Source organism: Quercus lobata, chromosome 8, assembly GCF_001633185.2.
Source record: "Quercus lobata isolate SW786 chromosome 8, ValleyOak3.0 Primary Assembly, whole genome shotgun sequence".
Classification (NCBI taxonomy): Eukaryota; Viridiplantae; Streptophyta; class Magnoliopsida; order Fagales; family Fagaceae; genus Quercus; species Quercus lobata.
This window is the reverse complement of record NC_044911.1, coordinates 33,678,539-33,698,360: the sequence shown is the minus strand read 5'-3', so window position 1 is coordinate 33,698,360 and position 19,822 is coordinate 33,678,539. Positions and strand designations below refer to the sequence as shown.

Genomic DNA, 19,822 nt, shown 5'->3' with positions numbered 1-19,822 from the left:
TAAAACAAGTCTGTAAAATGATTTCTGGGTCAACAAGCGTAAATTTTGGTCAAACAGAAATGATTTTCCGAAAAATCTATTTTCCGTAGTTGTCAAACGCGTGAATTTTATGAAAATAATTTCCGAAAATTATTTTCAATCAATTCAAACACAGCCTAAGTTCCTTCTAAAAATATTGCCGCGATAATTGAAGCAAAAGCAAAATGCTAAAATATGTAATTCAACCTATTCAAAAACTCTAAAGCATAAAGGTTAAAAGCAGGTTGGACCATCCAAATTGTATCTGACACTTTCCCCTTCAAATCAGGCTGGAAATTTCACAGGCAACAATTGTTTGCCTAAAAAGAATAAGAATTAAAGTTGCTTTATTGCGGTTATTTAAAGTGACATATGGTGCTAAAAAGGAAACACAAAAATGACAAATCAAAATGGTACTGGATTTAAAAAATTGTCCTGAGTGATCTGACCTTATCTCTGTGGAAACAGTAAAATACTAAAATCTCTAGCGAAGGTAGAATCTCCCTCCAGACTCCAAGTGTTAATAGTTTTCACCAGATGATTTGACTCTTTCTACCTAGGGTCCATCTCAACGTGGTGCTGTACCTAGCTAGTCTTAAAAGCCTTAAATGTCTTCTTCAGCCAATTCATTTGGACTGGATCCAATCCAATGTCAGTGCCACCTTTGCCAGAGAAATTGTGCACAATCAATGTTTGAAGACAAAAGCCGTAAAAGAGTTTCGTCAGCCAATTCATCTGGACTGGATCCAATCCAATGTAGGGTCAGTGCCACCTTTGCCAGAGAAATTGTGCTCAATCAATGTTTGAAGACAAAAGCAGTAAAACTGTAAAAGAGTTTCAAATGGCGTGTGATCCTGATCTTGGCAAAAATAACACAACTTATAGAACTCCATGATAACACTTGGAAAGTTTTTTTATCCAAAAAAAAAAAAAAACACTTGGAAAATTTTAACACAAATACCAAGTTACCTAATAGAATCACAAGGTTTTTTTTATGCTTAAACTGTTTCACTTTAGTAAATTATTACAGTAATTCTCCTAAAAGTTTTAATTCGTTAAAAAATAATCATTTAATTATAATTCTATCTGTACTAAAATTTGCTTTTAATAGTGTTGATAGGTTGGTAGTAAGAGCTGGCATATTTGTTTGGCATCAGTAATTGATACTGTCCCATGTTGTCACTTGTCCGGTGGGAAACCTCCAAACGTGCTCCACTGATCTGAAATAAATTTCTGTTTACGTGATCAACATTCATTTCACAAAATTTTGGGAGAAAGACAAAACCTCTTTAAGGCTTTTCTCTAAAAACATGGAAGTTTAGTATATTACAACCTTTAATCCCCTCGGTTTTTTAGTGTAACACAAACCACCTCTTGTAATGTTGTTTTATGTGAAAATGCAATTCTAAGTTTTTACATAAAACAAAATTACATTGAGTTTTGTCTTACACTGAAGAATCTCGACAGTTTAGTGGGAACCAATCAAATTTTTTATGCATTAAAAAAAAAACATAGGGAAGTTAAGTGTTACAAGCAAAATTTCAATTTGGGGGGGACAGAAGTGTATGTTTTGTGTTTCGTGAATGTTTCGTGTACTTTTCCTCATGTTGGACAATTTGCTACGGCATCACAAACTACCAAAGGTCCAAAGCTAGGTGTTTCCACAAGACAACGTTAGAACATCATCATTCATTCTCAGCTTGATTGCCCTTTTTGTGATTCAATAGAAAAGAACCGTCACATCCCTGCAAACACAAATAGACAGGAACTTCTAAGAAATTTCCCAGTCTTTGATTTATGACAGGTCTCAACCATTATTAAAAGAGAGAGAGAGAGAAGAACGCTAATTTTAATCATAAATGGTCATTATTGACAATATATGGATCGCTTGTTATTTGGTTATCAATGACTACCAATAATGATTTAATGTGTTATTGCATATGGAAGAGAGGAACTTCTTTATGCAGGTTGCTTGAAAGTAATGAAACCATGATGGTCAGTACAGTGGAAAACTGAAACATTGAAATTTTTTAAGTCTCAAAAATTTACATAAGAAAGAAGTGCATTCCTAAACAGAATTCCCTTACAAAGCAATCATAAACTGTAGTCCCAGTAAAGTAGAAGCTAGAGTTGGTTTTCGAGAAATGTACTCTTGTGCTTTTCTTTTTGACAATAGCCTTGTCTTTAGGACATGTAAATGTATTTCCTGTAGAATCTGAGTTCCATTATTGAGGTCTAAGACAACAACAAGAAGGACTTGGAGAAACATTAGTGAAACCAGCTTAGCCGTAGTCTCCCCAGAGTTTTGAAGTGTATCTTCGCAATGAGATGGCGTGTAGGGTCCGTTTGGATACAGCTGAAAATAAAAAACTGAAAACTGAAAACTGAAAAATACTATAGCAAAATAATTTTTAAATGTGTGAATAGTATCATGGGACCCATTTTTAATGAAAGAGTTACTGGAAAGTGAAATTTGTGGGTCCGTGAACAGTACACGATGTGCACTGATTGGCTGAAAAAAGGGAGAAAAGTCAAATTTTGTGGCTACTGTTCATTGAACAGTGCATGAACAGTAGCCGCAAGTCTCACAAACGCGTAAAAAAAAAAAAAAAAAAAAAAAAAAAAAAAAAAAAAAAAACGTAGACGCAAACGTGGGTTTTCAGCCTAATCCAAACATAACCTAAATTGACATTCTTTCACTTTATCATTGTCCTACTGATAAATTAATGTTTGATTTTGGACAATACTAAATATTTTAGCAAATGCTGACATCAAGCTAGGAAAGATAAATAAAAAAAAAGGAAGTAGTAATATTTGTGGCTACATTTTTCAAGCTCCACCAACCATCGCAAGAGATGGTAGAGGTGATGTGCTAAAAATCTGGGCAAAAACATTTGGAAAAGGTTCTCCTATCCTAGCCAAAGCCCACACAATTCTATGGGGGTGTCTAGCTAACTCAAGAGTGTTAGGACATATGTGGAACTTTTGCCGTCGACAGATTCTTGACAGCACCTCGACAGATTTATCTGTCGAGAATTAGTGCTCGAAAAATTCTCAACAGATCTTGATCCATCGAGTTGTGGTTTTCTTTAAATAGCTTCAGCATAAATCAGATGTTATTTCTTTCAAATCTCTCTCAACAGAAAACCTATCCAACTTCTCCCAAACATTTTTCTCTCTCTCCAAACCTCAAACCCTGAAGTTTTTCAGCCTGGATTGATCTTCCTTTCACTGGTATGATCTTGTTTTCTTTCTTGTTTCATGCATTTCATTCATTTAGACTTAGGTTTGGGTTTTTTTGTAAAATTTTTGGGGTTTTTCAAAATTGTTGAGTTATTTGTGAAATTTTTGGTGGGGTTATGTTTAAATGATCCTATATGCTTATGCATTGCATCACATTTGCATTTTCACAATGTTTCATGCATTTTAGATGTGTGCTTTGTATATTGGAACCTTGTGTGCAGGTAGGTTTGGATTGGGTTGAGCCTATGATATTTTTATTGTTTTATGTCACATGTTCATGCATACGTACCATTCTTTTCTTTCCTTTGATATTATTGTTGATTGGTACTTTTTTGGTTCTCTCTCTCTCTCTCTCTCTCTCTCTCTCGGATAGTCTGTGCATGGCACCCAAGCGTAAAGCCACTCCATCCTAGAACCCTCTTTGTTCCGGGGCATCATCCTCTTCTGATCCTACTCCCTCCCATGTCAGGTTTTTGTGATGATAAAGCCCATCAGGACTTTTTGGAGGACTTCTCCAAATGTGGCATTCATTCGGCTATCACGCTATAAAGCCTATCACACCTTCGTTATGGGGTGACCGTCAAAACACCTCATGCTCGGGATTTGCAAAAGGTCCGAGGTTCTTTAACATAGTGGTGGCATTCGTTTTTCATCCTTTGTATCACTATAACTCTATTACCGAGCCTCATGCTCGCTTTTTTACTTTCCCTCCTTGAGGGGCTTACCATTGACTTTTTTTCTCATTTCATACTCTCCCTTATAAATATCTATAGGGATACAGCGACTCATGATAAGCTCATTTTCCCTTCGACTATCACGCTACTCATTCGCCATTCTTCTGTCTCCTATCCAGAGTCTACTTATTTCACCATTATGGGTGTCATCAACGACGTGTCCGTTAGATGGAGCGAGGCCCAGCTTCGACCGAAGCGACCACAGACCGATATGGTGACTCCTCTAGCCTCTTTTGCTCCATCCACCTCCGCTCCTTCTTCTTTCGTGGGTGGTGTGACTCTCGAGGCCATCATGGCACAACTTGAGCTCATGGATGCTCACCTTGACACTCTTAGTGATGAGTTGTGTCAGGTGAACACTTGTATTAGTCGTATCACATGACGACAGGTTGTCCTGGGTGGCTTCATCGCATCTCCATCTCCACAGGCTTTAGAGGATGAGGGCGATGATAGTGGCTCCGGTGATGATGATGAGGATAAGGATGCTAGCTCTTCCAGTGATGAAGAGATGACTGCTTCTCAGTGACTTGCCCTTTATCATTCGTGACAAAAAGGGGGAGTAGTTTTGGGTATGAGAGTAATCACATACTTAGGGGGAGAGTTAGCATATGACATTTTATTCAAGAGGAGTGTTTTTGTTTATGAGGGATGTAGTGAGGACTTTTGTATCTTTTCTTTTCTTTCTACTTTAGATACATTATTCTTGTACATTAGTCTTGTGACCACTTAGTGATAGCAAACTATGTATTCATTATTGATATATATATATTTGATGAGGTTGTTATCACATTTTCACCTATCTCTCCATGTGTTGTTTTTTTTCTTTTTTTATACACATGTTTCTTATTTATGTACACAATCTTTTATTTCTGTTTCACACTAAGATATCTTGATGAGTTTTGTTTAAGGTGTTTCAGAAAGACAGGTTGTCAAAATCTTCCATGCCATGAACTCTCTTCTTGCAAAGTTTTTCAAGAGTTTGTGTTAAGGTAGATTTTATTGTATTTAGCAAGTGAATATGAGTTGAATAATTTATGACTTCTCTCATATTCCATTTGTTTGTTGTGGTTTTGTCAAGGATTGCCAAAGGGGAAGATTGTTAGGACATATGTGGAACATGTTATGAACACATGTCTTTTAGAATTGGCTAATCCTTTGACAAAACACACTTTACTTGTAATTGGGTAGATCTAGAATGTGTTTAATACTTCAAGGAATAAGAGTTCAAGTCCAAGTGTTAAATCCATGCAAATCTGTTCTAGAAACAAGTAAAAAAGTGTTGTATTTTAAAACTCGACAAATAGCTCAACAGATTGTATCTATCGAGGTTTAAAAAGAGATTTTAGCTCGATACTCGACAGTTGTTCGATAGATACCCTATCTATTGAGAATTACAAAATTCAGATTTCCAGATCTATTTTTCACGCATATCCAAGCTATGTGTTTAGGTTTTCTTTTTTCACAATCCTAGACATATATAAGGATTATTTTAAGGGTTGTCTTAGTTGATGAAACTTGATGCAAAGGTTTTATTCATGCATTTTGTGATCGGAGACAATTTGCCCTAGTTCATCTTTCTATTGAAGAAGCTACTGTATTTGTATGCCATAGGGTTTTGTAACCAAGGAGCTTCTTGATCTTCATCATGTGGATGAACTGAAGAACTTTACAGCCAACATCCTTTACAAGTTGGTGTGTTAGTCATATATTGGGATCCGTACATTGATTGGTTAGTCAAGTACTTGGAGCCGTGCATTGAAAGAAGAGATTGTCACTACATTACAAGTTCAATTGTGTATTGGGGTAAGGGTTCAATTGTAGGTTGGTATAAAGTACTGAGATTCCTTTACTTGTAATCACTTGTTTTGATAATGGTGGATTCTCGGAAATGGTGACCTTAAATTCACCTGGTGGGGTTTTGCCTCGGTGGTTTTCCCAATTCGTAAACAAATCACCCGTATCAAATTTATTTTTCATTGCATTTAGTTTTATTGATGATTTGTTTGTGCTACCACGCTTATTGTATGTAATTGAATCTAATTAATTAACTTGACTAATTAATTGATTAATTTACCAAATGGGTCAATACATTCTTGGCCTATCAAAGAGGAAGGTTGGAACCGTATTATCCTTGAGGGAGCTGCCAACAGCTGTTTTGATCCGCTAACTTCTGAAAACATCTCCCCAGCATGGACCATTAGCAATGTTATCAATAATGTGTTATGTCTTAAGCATTTATTTTCAGTTTGTCACTTTTGTTGGGTCAAAAGGGATTGCAATGCTACTGAACATGAAGCTGCAAAGCTTTCCCTTAGTTCTCTTGAGTCTTTCTATTTCAATAAGGACAATTTGCCTAGAGCTTTAGCCTCTATCTGTAAGGCAGAGTGCCCATCCTTTTCTGTTTTTGAATGAAATTGCAGCTTATCCAAAAAAAAAAAAATGACGTTTCTCTTTAAATTCCCTTTTCTATTTTTGTCTTATCTCATAAACCCTCTTTGAGTGATATTTTGACGGGTTACATGCATCACTGTATTTTAACTGAAAGGAAAAATGAAATTGTTTTCCTAAAAAATAAGAACAAGAAATAGGAAGGTCAATGAACATCTGTGATCATGATGATCAGCATTAGGAGGGCCATCCTAAAGCTGGAAAATATCTATCAGTTAGCTATCACATGGAATGACGCTAGGGAGAGTAGTCTGACCTTGCCTGGATTACAAAGTCATACCTAACTACAGATTTTTTTTGGTTGGCAGTGAATGAAAGGTCCTCAAGGGGGAATAGCCAAGTCAAATAAGGATATGTTAGTGACTTTATATGCACATGCTGCAGTGCAGCTACAGAAAGAAATTATCTTGATGGCAGCTTCTCAAGAAGAATCTGGTTGAGAATTTGAGACGTGTAACATTGTTAGATCCGTAGCAATTTTCAAATGTATTAGCTGGGCCAACAAAGCTTGAGGAGAAAAACCTTTTTCTTCCATACTCGACAGTTACATATTTTAGTGTTGTTAGATCATTCAATCCAACTTAATTCTAAGCATAGGATTCTGGTGTGAAATCAGAAATGTTTGTGATGCTGCAATAGGCTTCGTAGATAAGATAAAATCGGAAATACCCTTCATCTCATACTATTCTTTCCCACAATTCAATTAGATGCAAAGTCTAGAAAGCCCCTTTTCATGGATGTATAAAAGGTTTTTTTTAATCCAATCCAACACTGCATGTGAAACATGGCAGCAATGTTAAGCATAAAAAGGTCGTACCCAGTGTACAAAACTCTCACTTTTGTAGAGTCTGAGATAGGTTATGGTAATCAGCTTTACTCCTTATTGTAGGCCATGAAATTGCTTGGAGCTGACATCAATTCATCAAATGTGATATGCTTTTTAAAAATTAAATAAAAAAACATATTCTCATAAACAGCTCTAAATTTTTCTTCAAAGATTAATTTAGAGACGCATGGTAGTTTTAAACAAATTTCCCCCACTTGGCTTTGGCTCAAGTGTAATCGGTGGTTGGGACAAAAATATGCATTCAGGTTTTGCGAAAATTGTGCTACCAGTGGTAGCACAATTTTTGTTTGTGATGGCTACCACATGTATGTATGTGGTAGCCTACCACATACATGCATGCAGCAGCATGCTTGCTCTTGCTTGTGTGTGTGAGAGAGAGAGAGAGAATCTTGCTGAAAACAGTAATGCTATCAGAATGAAGCTAACATACAAATACTTCACTCATTCTCCTTACATGACTTTAAAACTTAAATCCCTTCTTATGGAAAGCAAATAAATGATTTTGTGGTTATATAATTATTAATAGCCATTGAAGGAACCTTAAAAGTTCTATAGAACTAACTCTTAAGACCTTGATTTTTTTTTCTCTGTTAGGAGCTCCATTTCAGTGACACAATGAGGGTAGTCGTTGTTACAAGGACACTCGAATTTGTAATGGAAGTGGGTCTCCAAGAACCTGTTCTTGAAATTAAAATGAAGATAGAACAATTTTTAGGTGTCCCTGTGGCTTCACAAACTCTCTCAGTATCTGGATGGGAGTTGATGGATGGACTTGACATGGAAGACTATCCAATTGTCACTGAAGGTACAAAAATTGACCTCACCTTCAAATCCATGATTATATTACCTCCGTTAAACCATTGTAGTAAAATCCAAATTTTAGTGAAATTCTCATCTAGGCAGTTTAACATAGAGGTAGACACAACAGAAACTGTGCGTAGTCTAAAAGAGAAAATTCACATCATTGATGGCACACCCATCAAAAGAATGTCACTTTTCTATTGTGGGATAGAATTACAAGAAGACTATCGCAATCTTACTGAGTATGGCATACACGAATTCTCAGAAATAATTGTGTTCGTCAAGGCCATAAATCGTCTAAGGGATGAACCTCCATCGAAAAGACTAAGTTTAGTGGTGCAAACTTCTTCTAGTTTGCTTAATGCAGCCAGCATTCCTGTGGAATTGAAGGATTCATGCACTGTAAATGACTTGAGGCAATTATTATTGAGCAAAAAAATTCTTCCCATTGATGATTATTTGTTTATACACAAGCAGAGGATTATGCGTGACAATTGCAGCCTCCGGTGGCATGGTGTTGAAAATGGGGACCCTCTCTATGTGTTCAAAGGAACTATCAGTAGAAATGGATATTGAGATGCTACAAGTTTCTATGCCCTAGCGTGGTTGGAATTTAAATTTAAACCAGAATAAATGTTTTTTTATTTTTTATTTTTTATAAATAATTTTAAACCAGAAGTCCAGAATAAATGTTATGTAGAATCTATTTAGGAATCCATGAAGGCTATATGCTTAAACACCAAAGAGTATTTGCTTTATCATCATCAAAAAACTTTGGAAACTATTAATGTGGAAAATAATGATACTTCCTAATTAATATGGTCTGGTCTCAGTTCTTTTTTCTTCCATGTATATTGAATTGCTTGATTCTCTTGGGATAGCTCTACCTTTCGTGCCAAACAAATGGAAGAAGGAAATGAACATATCTATATGACTATATGCATTCACTGTGTGTGCACGCTTGTGCGAATGGCTTGGAGTATCGATGATAAAAATGGAAGCAAGTCTTGGATTCAATCCTTACCATCAACCAACAACAAGGATAAGCATCATTTGTTAAAACTTATAGTTATGCTAAAACCAACAATTTACTAAGTTACAGTTAAGTAGGAAGAGAGTTTAAAAAATAAAAATAAAAATAAAAGAAAAGTGAACACAAAGCCAATCCTAGCATTATATGTTAGGAAAAATAGAAGAAACTTGATGGTTGCTACTAGTATTGTCAGTTTACACATCCTTGTAGCTAATGGTTCTGTTGCACCGCACCCCCTTCGTACAAACATGTAATCCTCATCTATATAATTAACAAGATACAACTAGCTTTTAAAATTGAAACACTTAAAACTAGGCAATTCTCAATTCCTGGGTCCACCCCAACAGACAATCAGGCCAACTGAACACAAAATGTTGATTGGACCCATCATCAAGAGGATTGAAAAAGAGGTAAATATGAGAGCCATCTTGGACCCCACAATCAACGAGTGAAATCCCATCTCCATAGACGTTCATCGGACGGCCGCAATTGTTGTCGAGAATGAGGATCAGACGGTCACAAGGGAGCTTCTGCTGAGCCTCAATTTCCCTCTTCAGATCAGCAAGTGTGGCATCGTTACCCACTTGTATATAGAAGAGAGTTCCTGTCAAGTTCTCCACTACCACCCTCATTTCCAAAGGCAGTGAAAGGCTTTGTCTTTTTTATCAGTCTCATCCATTATCCATAACATAAGAGAAAGAGACAACCTTACTCTAAGGCCAACACAACACGTAGAACTTGAAAGGTGTTCACGCATGCAGCATTCTCGCTAGTTAGTTTGTAAGCATGCATAAGAGATGGGAGTAGTTGATGGTGTAAAGGCTTAAGCAAAGTGAAATTAGAGCCTGACTCGGCTAAAATTATAACATTAAAAAATTTCGGATCCTATGTATTAATTTTCTCTCCGTTGCTTGTATTTCTTACTCTAAAGTCTAAACTTTGCAACGCCTGCGCTAAGAAAAAGGATCTGGACCCGCACTTGATGGTCGTTAAAGCTATGAAAAGTTATTAGTCACGAGGAGTTTAAAGTTAAACCATTTAATTAGATGAGGGTTATAGTTATAAACAAATTAGTGCATTGAATTTGGTTGTCCATGGAAAGGTTATAGTTATACTAATTTGTACTTCTTATGTGTGTGTTTGGATTGAAATGAAAAATTAAAATTATTTCACTATTAAACTTATTTTTGCTACTATTTATGAGCCACACTGCACTTTTTGACATTATTCATGGGTCCCATTGTACTATTTTAACCAACTTTTACTTTTATCTACAGTATTTTTAGCAATAATTTTTCAGTTTCAACATAATAAGGGGTATTCAAACACACCCTATATATTTAGATATAATTAAGAACCTAAAAGTAATCGTTGACTAATTTTGTCCACATTTAAATTAACAAGAAATCAAGGGTAGTGAAACTGCCAACTCATTCATGACGTAACTGAATTTTAAGAGAGGAATTTATAGAACAATACCTAAGTACTGTACTTTTGTCCGGTATATTTTTGACTAAAAGAGAGAGGACAGAAGATTCAAACTAATGACTTCTACTTTTTGGGAAACATAGCTCTCAAGTCTCAATTTTATTTTTAAATTTTTTTTTTTTTCTATAGTAGAATAGTACAGAAGCACTCTCCTTTGTTTTGTGTAAAACTCTGGGCAACAAATTCCTACGCCAAATTTACCAAGGCAGATTAGTGAGTAGACTGAAGATACTTGACCAGAAAAGTTGTAGATAAAAAAGTAAGCACGTAGATTTTGTGAACGATCAACAACCTGCACTTAAAGAACCTATTTATTTGAATGAAGTGTTCTTTCCATGTTGCAGTTTCAAATATGTTAATTAGCTCCCATTTACCGGTCATGTTGATGTTGGAGTCTCTAGGTTTACAACCACCATTTTTTTTTTTTTTTTTGGTGATAATTCAATAGTTGGGAGAGTGGGGATTTGAACTTGGACATCTCAATTGAAAACATCATGATATCATGAAATACAACTTAAGTTGCAGAGCTCCTGGCTAGTTACATCCACCAATGTAGAAACCGATTTCATTTGAGAATTTAAATTGAAAATTTTGGAGGGAAAATAAACACAAAACCCCTCACAACTTCCCCTTAGCACACAAAACTACTTAAAGAGTTAAAGTTTTGACTGTACACTTAACCCGTTTTGAGTCCAACACTAAACCCCACATCTTTTATGTGAAATTGCAACTCTAAAGATGAAGTATCATCACATGAACAACTCATTTTTTATTTAATAGATGTTTAACAGTTTACAAATAAAGCAATACCACTCTTCTGCTTCTTTTTTTTATTGGGGGAGATGGCAATTTTTCCCCGCCCCGCTTAACCCACCCCTCCCCGCATCGCCCCATGCGGGTAGCAAGATTTTAGTCCCACATCACGGGGCGGGGCGATGATGGGTTTAAACTTTTTAGACTCACCCTACCCCGCCCCTCCCCGTCCCCACCCCACACCGCATTACTAAAGGTTATATTTGTATATTTTTCATACCTTAAAACCCTACTATTTAAACAAACATATCAATATTAGCTTATTTTATTCTACTCGATGTGGTTCTCTGCCTTTATTTTATTATGTGTACTATGAGATTTTTTATTTTTATGATTATCTTGTTAGACACTTAGATATATTATTCAATTTTTTCTAAAAATTGATTTGATTTGATGGAATAAATTTAGTTGTAATTTCAAGTATATTTTTATTAATGAAATAGATTTCATTCAAAAAACTGTACTAGTTGTAGGACAAATTAACAAAAAATAGATTTTTACAAGATGGGGGATGGGGGAGGGGTTTTGCGGGGCCTCAATGGATAGAGATGGGGTGAGAAAGTTTTCCCCGTCATGTGGGGGTAAGGCAGAGATAGGATAAGACAAAACTATGCGGGACGGGGACGAAGACCCCATCCTTCAACCCTGTCCCGCCCCGCCCCATTGTCATCCCTTGGGGGGGGGGGGTTGTGGTGGTGGTTTACACTAGGTCAACTCCCCTCCCGTTTAGAATCCTTATGTTTTCTCTTGTTTTTGTCTAGATGAGTAACACTTGACAAATGACACATTCAAAGGTTAAAAAAATAGTTAAAAAAATAATAATAATAACCAACGTCAACTATGGATTTTCTCTCAATTTTTGGGTCTTTCTTTCTGTCTCTCTGCCTCTTTCTATCTATCTCTCCAACATTATCATCACCACTTGAACATTAGAGGCATCAAGATCAGAAGTTGGGTAAAAGTGAATTTTGAATGCTAAGAGAAAACCCAAGTTTGCTTTCTTTTCAAATCACAATATATAACTGAAATTGAGAAAAGAAAAGAATGGAGGGATAAAGATCAACTGAAGTTTTTGACATTGAATAGATTTGGCCATTCGGTGATAACATGTTAGGTCTTCAACAAGCCCAAATCAAGAAGAAATATACAGTAAATTATGTGGCCAAACAACTGCTCAAAACAATAGAAAAAAAAAAATTTAAAATTAAGAATGGAGATAGAACAGATAATGGTTTTACAAGAAAAATGAAAATGGTTTTACAAACAGAGGACAATAACTTGAACAACCACCTTGCACAATAGAGCGTCCTTGACTTTTGGCAGAAAGATTTTATTCTTCTTTGATTTCCTAATCTATTGTCCCGCTTTTACCCCTTTTTGCCAGAAAGTTACGATCTTGGCGCCTTTGATTCTTAGGCGGCTGAGACAATGTTGGAGAGAGACTGGAAGAAAGAAAGAAAGAAAAACCCAAAAATTGAGAGAAAACCCACAGTTGACATGGGTGTTTTTTAACCTTTGGATGTGTCATTTGTCACGTGTCACTCATCTAGAGAAAAAACATGAGGATTCTAAATGGGAGGGGAGCCGGACCATTTACACTCAAAACTTCATGGATTTTATGTTTTACAGAGAAACTACATGGGGGGGCTTTGTATACCTTTCCCATTTTGGAATCAAATAACTACCAGATAAGCTAAGAGCACAAGATTCCCAGCTTGGATCCTATGGGGACAAGCATTTCCCTAGAAGAAAGAGTAGTAAAATTTTATTATTTTATACAAGGGAAAAAAATATTATCAATTATGATGTACAAACTTAATCATTAAACCTATGACTAGATGTAAAAATATGATTATACCTTTCATTAAGATACTGGGTATGCTAACAAAATTTTCTGCTGGTACCAAAAATGACAAAACCATGTGTGAGACATACCAGAAACTCCTTAGGGCAAGTGAATCAGACTCTGGCCTGAGCTCTGCACCCTGAACTGTACTAGACCAAGTTCCTTGAAGCCAAACCCACAGAATTCAATTCACAGCCAGCTTCAAACTTTGAGTTGAGCAGGTCCTGACAAACCTTGCACTTTCATCATACAATGATACTTTGTTGGTGCAACAATGCCAGCCTGTGTGCACAAATCCACAACTGCTGGTGCATGTCCATAAAAATCCCTATGTGCATCCACAAGCACAAGAGGATCCTGAGGCCGCCGCTTCCATACAAGCTTAGGAGGCACCAAATCATCTACTTCTGCCTTTTCCCAGAAGTGGGCTCCTCGCCAACTCTCATACTTAAATACTCCACAGAGCCTAGCCTTGTGTCCAGATGGCCCAACGTGAACTTCTGAACAGTATTTACAGACTTTTGCCGAATAAACCAACAACAATTTCTGTACACCAGTTCTGAGGATCTCCCATGCTCTCAGAGTTCTATTGGCAATTAACTTCAGTTCATGAGGCGACAAAGACTCAGCTCCTTCAATAGCAGTGGAAACATTTTCCAAGTTCCAATTGCTGGAGCACATATCTTCGTCATATGGATTGGCTCCTGCCTGCCAGCACAGTTCGACAACTGCAGGAACACGGTCAAAATCAAACCTTTGTTGGTGCTTAATAACATCTTGGAACATGTTCTGCAGATGAAAAGTTTCTACTGGAACAAGTATATCATTCAAACCACCACTAATCCATTCATGAACTCGATTCTTAGCACGGCGCTTGTAACCACAGCAAGTCTGAATTAAATGACCTTTCTCACCAATATACACTTCTTGACAAAACCTGCAATGGTACTTTATGCATGAAGTTAGGATGAACGTTCTCTTTGAAGAAATAGAGCATGTACTAAAGTGAAGTTAAGGGTATCACAGCCAAGTTAGATCAATTATTGTAGAATAAAAATAGAGCCCATTTGTTTAGGCGTTTACATTGCACAGAACGGCAGTTTTGCGAATCGCGATTCCGGGATTGTGTTTGGCTAGGCAATATCTGCGGGATTGCATTTTTAATTCCGCAGATTTTCGCAATTTCGAAAATGAAGTTTTCTACTGCTTTTTCAGCATCGCGCGGTTTGGACAATTGGGTTGCCGCTAATTGTTTCGGCTGAAAACCCAAATTAGCCTCAACTTCAGGAAATTATTTACCGAAATCCCACCCTATCCCTTCTCCATATATACGTATCTCATCAGTCTTGGTTCTCTCCTCATCAATTTCACGGTATTCACTTCTTTCTTCTCTGTTATTGCTCAATTGCTCTCTCCGATTATCGTCGTCGTTCTGCATCACGATTTTCAGGTAAACATTCTCCATTACCCATCTCTGAAATAATTATATTGATTTGGGCTTTTGCATGTTAGTTTAAATGACTGAGGGATTTGTTGTTGCTGCTGTTTCTTTACTAGTTGTGAAGTTTTTAAAACAATTTCAGACAGATGAGGTTCATCAAAACCATTTGGACAGATGAGGTTCATCAAAACCATTTGGATTGGATGGGATTAGTTTTTTCTTGTTGAATAGTATATGGGTTTGAAGAATATTTCAGGTTGTTGTTGTTGCTGCTGTTTCTTTACTGGTTGTGAAGTTTAAAAAAAAAAATTCAGATATATGGGGTTGATGGAAAATTTCAGGTTGTTATTCTGACCTGCTTTTGCTGGTTAAGAGTGTCTTGAATTTCTACTGCTTTTGCAGTTATGAGTGTATTTTATATATACATAGAGAAGCATATCTGAAAGAAATGTGTATTTTAATTGATTGTTGTTGGATTGAAAAACTGAATGAGTTGAACCCAAGCTTAGTGCTCTATGAAATCCTTCAACTAATTAGGCTTTGTTGTATTCCTTAGACTTTAGCCTCTATAACAACAGTTTTTGTAGCTTTAGAAGTGTACCAAGTTCTTTTCCACGAATTAATGCAACTCTTTGAAAGTGGAGATTAAGAGTAAATATGTAGAAGATAGTGAGGATCAAGCCATAATACAGTCAATGTTCTAAGCATCAGTTATGATTTTGGGGAGATTAACTGGTTTTCAATTCCCAATTTCATCTGTTTTCTGTTTGGAATTAATTAGATAATGAAGGGATTGAACTTGAGTAATTGCTAGTTTTCAAGGAACTTAAGCTCTAGATTTTAACTACATATGATTTGATCAAGACATAGGTTGTTAGCTGATGCTGTTAAAGGGGAGTTGGTTACTCATATACTTTTTCAGTTTTTGGCAGCTTAGAATTATAGTCTATTGTGGCTTTGGTGTTTGCTCTCATTGGTTTAATTGCAGACTGCAAAGATCTATAAATAACAGTATTGGTTGCTGGAAAGGGTCAGGGGGAAGGTTGCTCTCATTGGTTTAACTGCAGACTGCAGGAGCTGCCATTTAGGCTAGAGCTCATGGCCCTCTTTGTCTAATTTATGATATCTCTAAATTGTTGGACATGGTTGCTGTAGCTGGTTAGTAGCTCACATATAGAACTTATGGTGTTTGTTTTGTATTGAGTTTCTTGATATTCAGACTTTGGTTTTACGTTTTCCAAAATTTCTATGGTAAAGTGACAGATGATTTCTTGACTAGAGTGTGCCAGCAAGACATGATTTAATAACTAGATAGGTGACTTCCTTGGTTATTAGAGTTGACCACGGTTTAGATTCCAAATGCTTATTTTATTCTATTGACTGTGAATGCACAATTTAAGTTAGTTTTATTATTCTACTTAACCTTTACTCTTAATGAATTTTCTGAAAAAATTCATGTTTTCCCTTTAAACTCGTGGCAAATTGCTCACTGCCCCTGAATGTTAAAGAACTGTCTATCCCTGGAGAGTTTAACTATCAAAACAAGTTAAGGCTCTTAGCTAGATGCCATTCTGGATGCCTTTATGAAGTTTCTACTACTTTTGTAGGTGGGACTTTTTTATTAATGTAATTGTTAAGCTTAATTACATATTTTCAATAATAAAAAACACTGATCACAGGAAAAATGACAATATAACCTTCAAAAAATAGTTAAGTCCTTTTTTGGAATTTACACTCAAAACAGCTATTTTTAAAACAGCTTATCCAAACGCTTAATATGGCTTTAAAAATAGAAAATGCATATTTTCACATTTTTACCAAACACTTATCCATGGTTTTTAAAATGGAGTTTTCAAAACGCACGTTTTAAAAACGCTAGTTTTTAAAACGCACATTTTGAAACAGCTTATCCAAACAGGCCCATAGTCTTCAAGAGTTTAAGAGAACATATGGCAAAGACCTTTGGGCTAGATGTCACCTCCACCCCTCATAAGAGTGAGTTAGTGGCTGAGGTCAAGGGTTCATGTCCCATGGGGTGCAGATATTATGTAACAATTAAAAAGAAAGTTAGTCTTCAAGTGAAAATTAGAGACAGCTTGTTTACCAATGCTTCCCTAAAATCTGTTGGGTAATGTCCGCTAATTTATAGTTACAGCCTGACAGGCATAAAAATTTCATAATAAAGATGCACATAGTAATCAACTATATTCATAATAATTATCAATGACCATTGCTGCATAGGATGCATTTTGATAAGTGATATGTCTGCACATAGTTTTGTTATTTCAGGTTCTGCAGATGGTTCTGATTATTGTTCTTAATATTTTCAGCACCTGAGATAGGCTGGCAACATAATTATAAATTATGGTTCAGCACACATTTTATAGTTACAATGGGAGAGGGAGAATTTTTAACCTGGACATCCCCATTGGAAACACCAGGAGGTGCTAGTTGAGCTACAAGGCTCTTAGCAGCACATTTGAATCAACATCAAATCAGACCAACTTACATTGCCAGCACTAATTAACTACATGTCTAAATCTTTATATAAAAAATTGTTAAAAACATGCAATACAGAGCGGCAAAATCGTTCATATACACAGTTCATAGATATCAACAAAATCATATAAATGAACCACGATTACATTTTAAGCAAAATGAACAAAATCATACACATCAATGACTCCATTTTTGACAAGATAGCAAGAAGCAATATTTAGGTTGCTTCCATGTTAAAATGTTGAAGCACAAACAATACAATTCAAATTATGTTCAAAACATATATATAAAAAATGAACACTCAAGCTGGACTTACTTGCAGGTCATAACAGGAAAGACATTGAGGAGAGTAGAGACGCCTTGGTAGAGGGCTGCTCGGGCCCTAAGTACCTCCTGAGCCACGGGAACCATGCCGCGAACCGGGTAGTCCTTGGCTCGGCTTTCGATTCTTTTCAGAATCATTGGCCTCAGCTTGTTAAAGTCCACCTTAGAGCTGTAAAACCTTGCGTGCATAACGCATCCAATCAAGTCCCCCGTAACATTCTGCCATGGTCTCTTCCTTAAAGCCATATCAACAACCCCAAACCTCAAAAATCAATAGAAGAAGTATATTTCGTAACAAGTTGTTAAAGAAGCATTTAATCGAACAAGTTGTGGGCGATGAGGTCGGTGATGAGTTTCTTATATCATTACGGATTTACCGAGTGAAAAGTGAAGATGGGTTTTGTTATTTGAGTTTGGAAATGGTCCGGATCTGAAAGGAGAGCGGAAAAGGTATCGTTCGCCGGTTCTTCAAGAAAGCTCAAGTCTTCATCTTCGACGGCTTTAGAGAGGGTTAGAAAGAGTGAAAGGAGGAGAACAGTGCATCTTTGTGCGTGAATTTTAGTCCGTAGAGAGTGAAATTCAGTGTGAGTGAGAGAGAGAGAGAGAGAGAGAGAGAGAGAGCGAGGAACGAAAGGCCGATACTCTAAGCAAGGATAGACCAATTAATATTTTTTTAATTAAATATAAATTTTGATAAATCACTCTTAGATTATATTATTTTTGTATATTTTTCGTGTTTGTAAAATTTTGAGGTGGTCAAAGATCAATAATAATGTCATCTATCAATTATATAAATTCAAGTTTTTTTTTGTAATTTAAAAGAATGCATAAAAGATGAATTTATAAATCGAATGGTAAATAATATCTGATTGGTATGAACCATGTCAAGAGGCGAATGGCTAGACCTAACTACAGTCTTATCTTCCTTAACAAAATTTGATTTTTTTTACCATATTCAAACTTTTTTATGAAATAATTTTCGAAATATAATGGTTTTTAACAAAATTGAAAAACAAAATATGTTTTTGCAACTCATGCATTTTATGTTTCCACTTTCAATTAACATGATCTTTTTCTCTTTGATCAAAAGTAGCATGATAAGATTTTCTCTTATCTTTGTTCTTTGCAAATTTAAATTCATCAAATAAAGTAATCATATCAATTTCAAAAGATGAAAATAGGAAAGCTTAAAATAATAACAATAGGTATTTTAATAAGATTTTAATAACAGATTTAAACACTTACAAGAGATAATAATAGATACAAAGCATTGAACTAGAATGGAAAAATGTTACAAGCTTAGGAAGCAGTCTGGAAACTATATGGAATTTGAAACTAGGAAAATTGAGTGATGCCTTCATCTGAAAGGGACACCCCCCTTTATAGGCAAAATAAAAAATATATAAATATATATTTTTAATTTTGAGTAAATTAAAATTTGTTTTATTAATTTTTTCAAAGTAAATAAAGTTATTAGTTAATCAAAGTTATGATTTTGTGGCTTTTTATTCGTTTAGATCGGTCATCTGTTCAAGCCTTCAAGGTTGTTTTATTTTAATTTTTTGGATAATTTATTTTATTATATAATTGATATTAAATAATGAAAGGGAAATCATACTTTACTACCATAAACTATACTTCATGTTAAGCTTTGCATCCTAAATTTTTCGAATGCAAACTAGGGCCGTCCACGGGTCGGTCTGGGTTGGGTTTATGCCCAACCCGAAACCGACCTGATGGAATCGGGTTTTGGAAAAACTCACCCGCCGCCAACTACCAAAGTAAACGGGGCAGGCAGATCAGACTTCAACGAGTGACGAACGGGTCGGTTGGCATCAAAGATCTGAGAAAATGGTGAGGAAACTGCTAGAAAAGGTGAGAAAAACCTAGATTCGGCGAAAATCTCATCGGAATCTATGAGATTTCGCCAAATTTGGCGATAATCTCACTGGATTCGATGAGATTTCGCTAGATTCAGTCAAAATCTTGTCGGCTATGAGAAATAGCGCTTGAATCCAGGTTTTTTTTGCCAAGATCTGGGTTTTTTATCGCCGAAATCTGGGTTTTTATTCCGGAATCTGGGTTTCTCGCAGGATTATGGGTTTTTCGCCTGTAGGTTTGGGTTTTTCGGGTTTTTGGGGGAGAGAAACCGAAACTGACCCGCCGGAGTTGGTTTCTAGTGGAGAAAATCCGCCGCCGATCGCCGAAGTAGGTCGGGTCAGCCGGTTTCAGATCGGTTCTGGTTGGATCTCCAGGTGGGTCGGGTCACCAGATATGTTTGGACAGC

General features: G+C 36.1%; 2 protein-coding genes across 4 annotated transcripts; one reads left to right on the top strand and one right to left on the bottom strand.

Annotated features, from left to right (window-relative positions):
* Positions 1-7,811: 7,811 nt before the first annotated feature.
* LOC115955961 lies at positions 7,812-8,915 on the top strand. The gene has a single exon (XM_031074385.1). It carries the CDS (start codon positions 7,906-7,908, stop codon positions 8,665-8,667), a length of 762 nt encoding a protein of 253 aa, XP_030930245.1. The 5' UTR covers positions 7,812-7,905; the 3' UTR covers positions 8,668-8,915.
* Positions 8,916-12,116: 3,201 nt separating this feature from the next.
* LOC115955960 (APO protein 4, mitochondrial) lies at positions 12,117-18,169 on the bottom strand. Of its 3 annotated transcripts, none has more exons than XR_004084234.1 (3): positions 17,528-18,169; positions 13,284-14,208; positions 12,117-13,167 (listed from the first exon to the last, which is right to left on the bottom strand). XR_004084234.1 is itself a non-coding variant. In XM_031074384.1 (2 exons), exons 1-2 carry the CDS (start codon positions 17,779-17,781, stop codon positions 13,473-13,475), a joined length of 990 nt encoding a protein of 329 aa, XP_030930244.1. In that variant the 5' UTR covers positions 17,782-18,169; the 3' UTR covers positions 13,264-13,472. The 3 variants fall into 3 exon arrangements, 1 of the variants encoding a protein (XP_030930244.1); XR_004084235.1 differs by having other exon boundaries at positions 13,361-14,208; XM_031074384.1 differs by lacking the exon at positions 12,117-13,167 and having other exon boundaries at positions 13,264-14,208.
* Between the last annotated feature and the right edge of the window lie 1,653 nt (positions 18,170-19,822).

What these genes read in the sequence shown, in the direction of transcription:
- LOC115955961 (XM_031074385.1), top strand. Translation starts at nt 7,906, where the DNA reads ATGAGGGTAGTCGTTGTTACAAGGACACTCGAATTTGTAATGGAAGTG.
- LOC115955960 (XM_031074384.1), bottom strand. Translation starts at nt 17,781, where the DNA reads ATGGCTTTAAGGAAGAGACCATGGCAGAATGTTACGGGGGACTTGATT. An exon ending in TTTCCTGTTATGACCTGCAA is followed by an intron (nt 14,209 to 17,527) that starts GTAAGTCCAGCT and finishes GTACCATTGCAG; the next exon opens with GTTTTGTCAAGAAGTGTATA.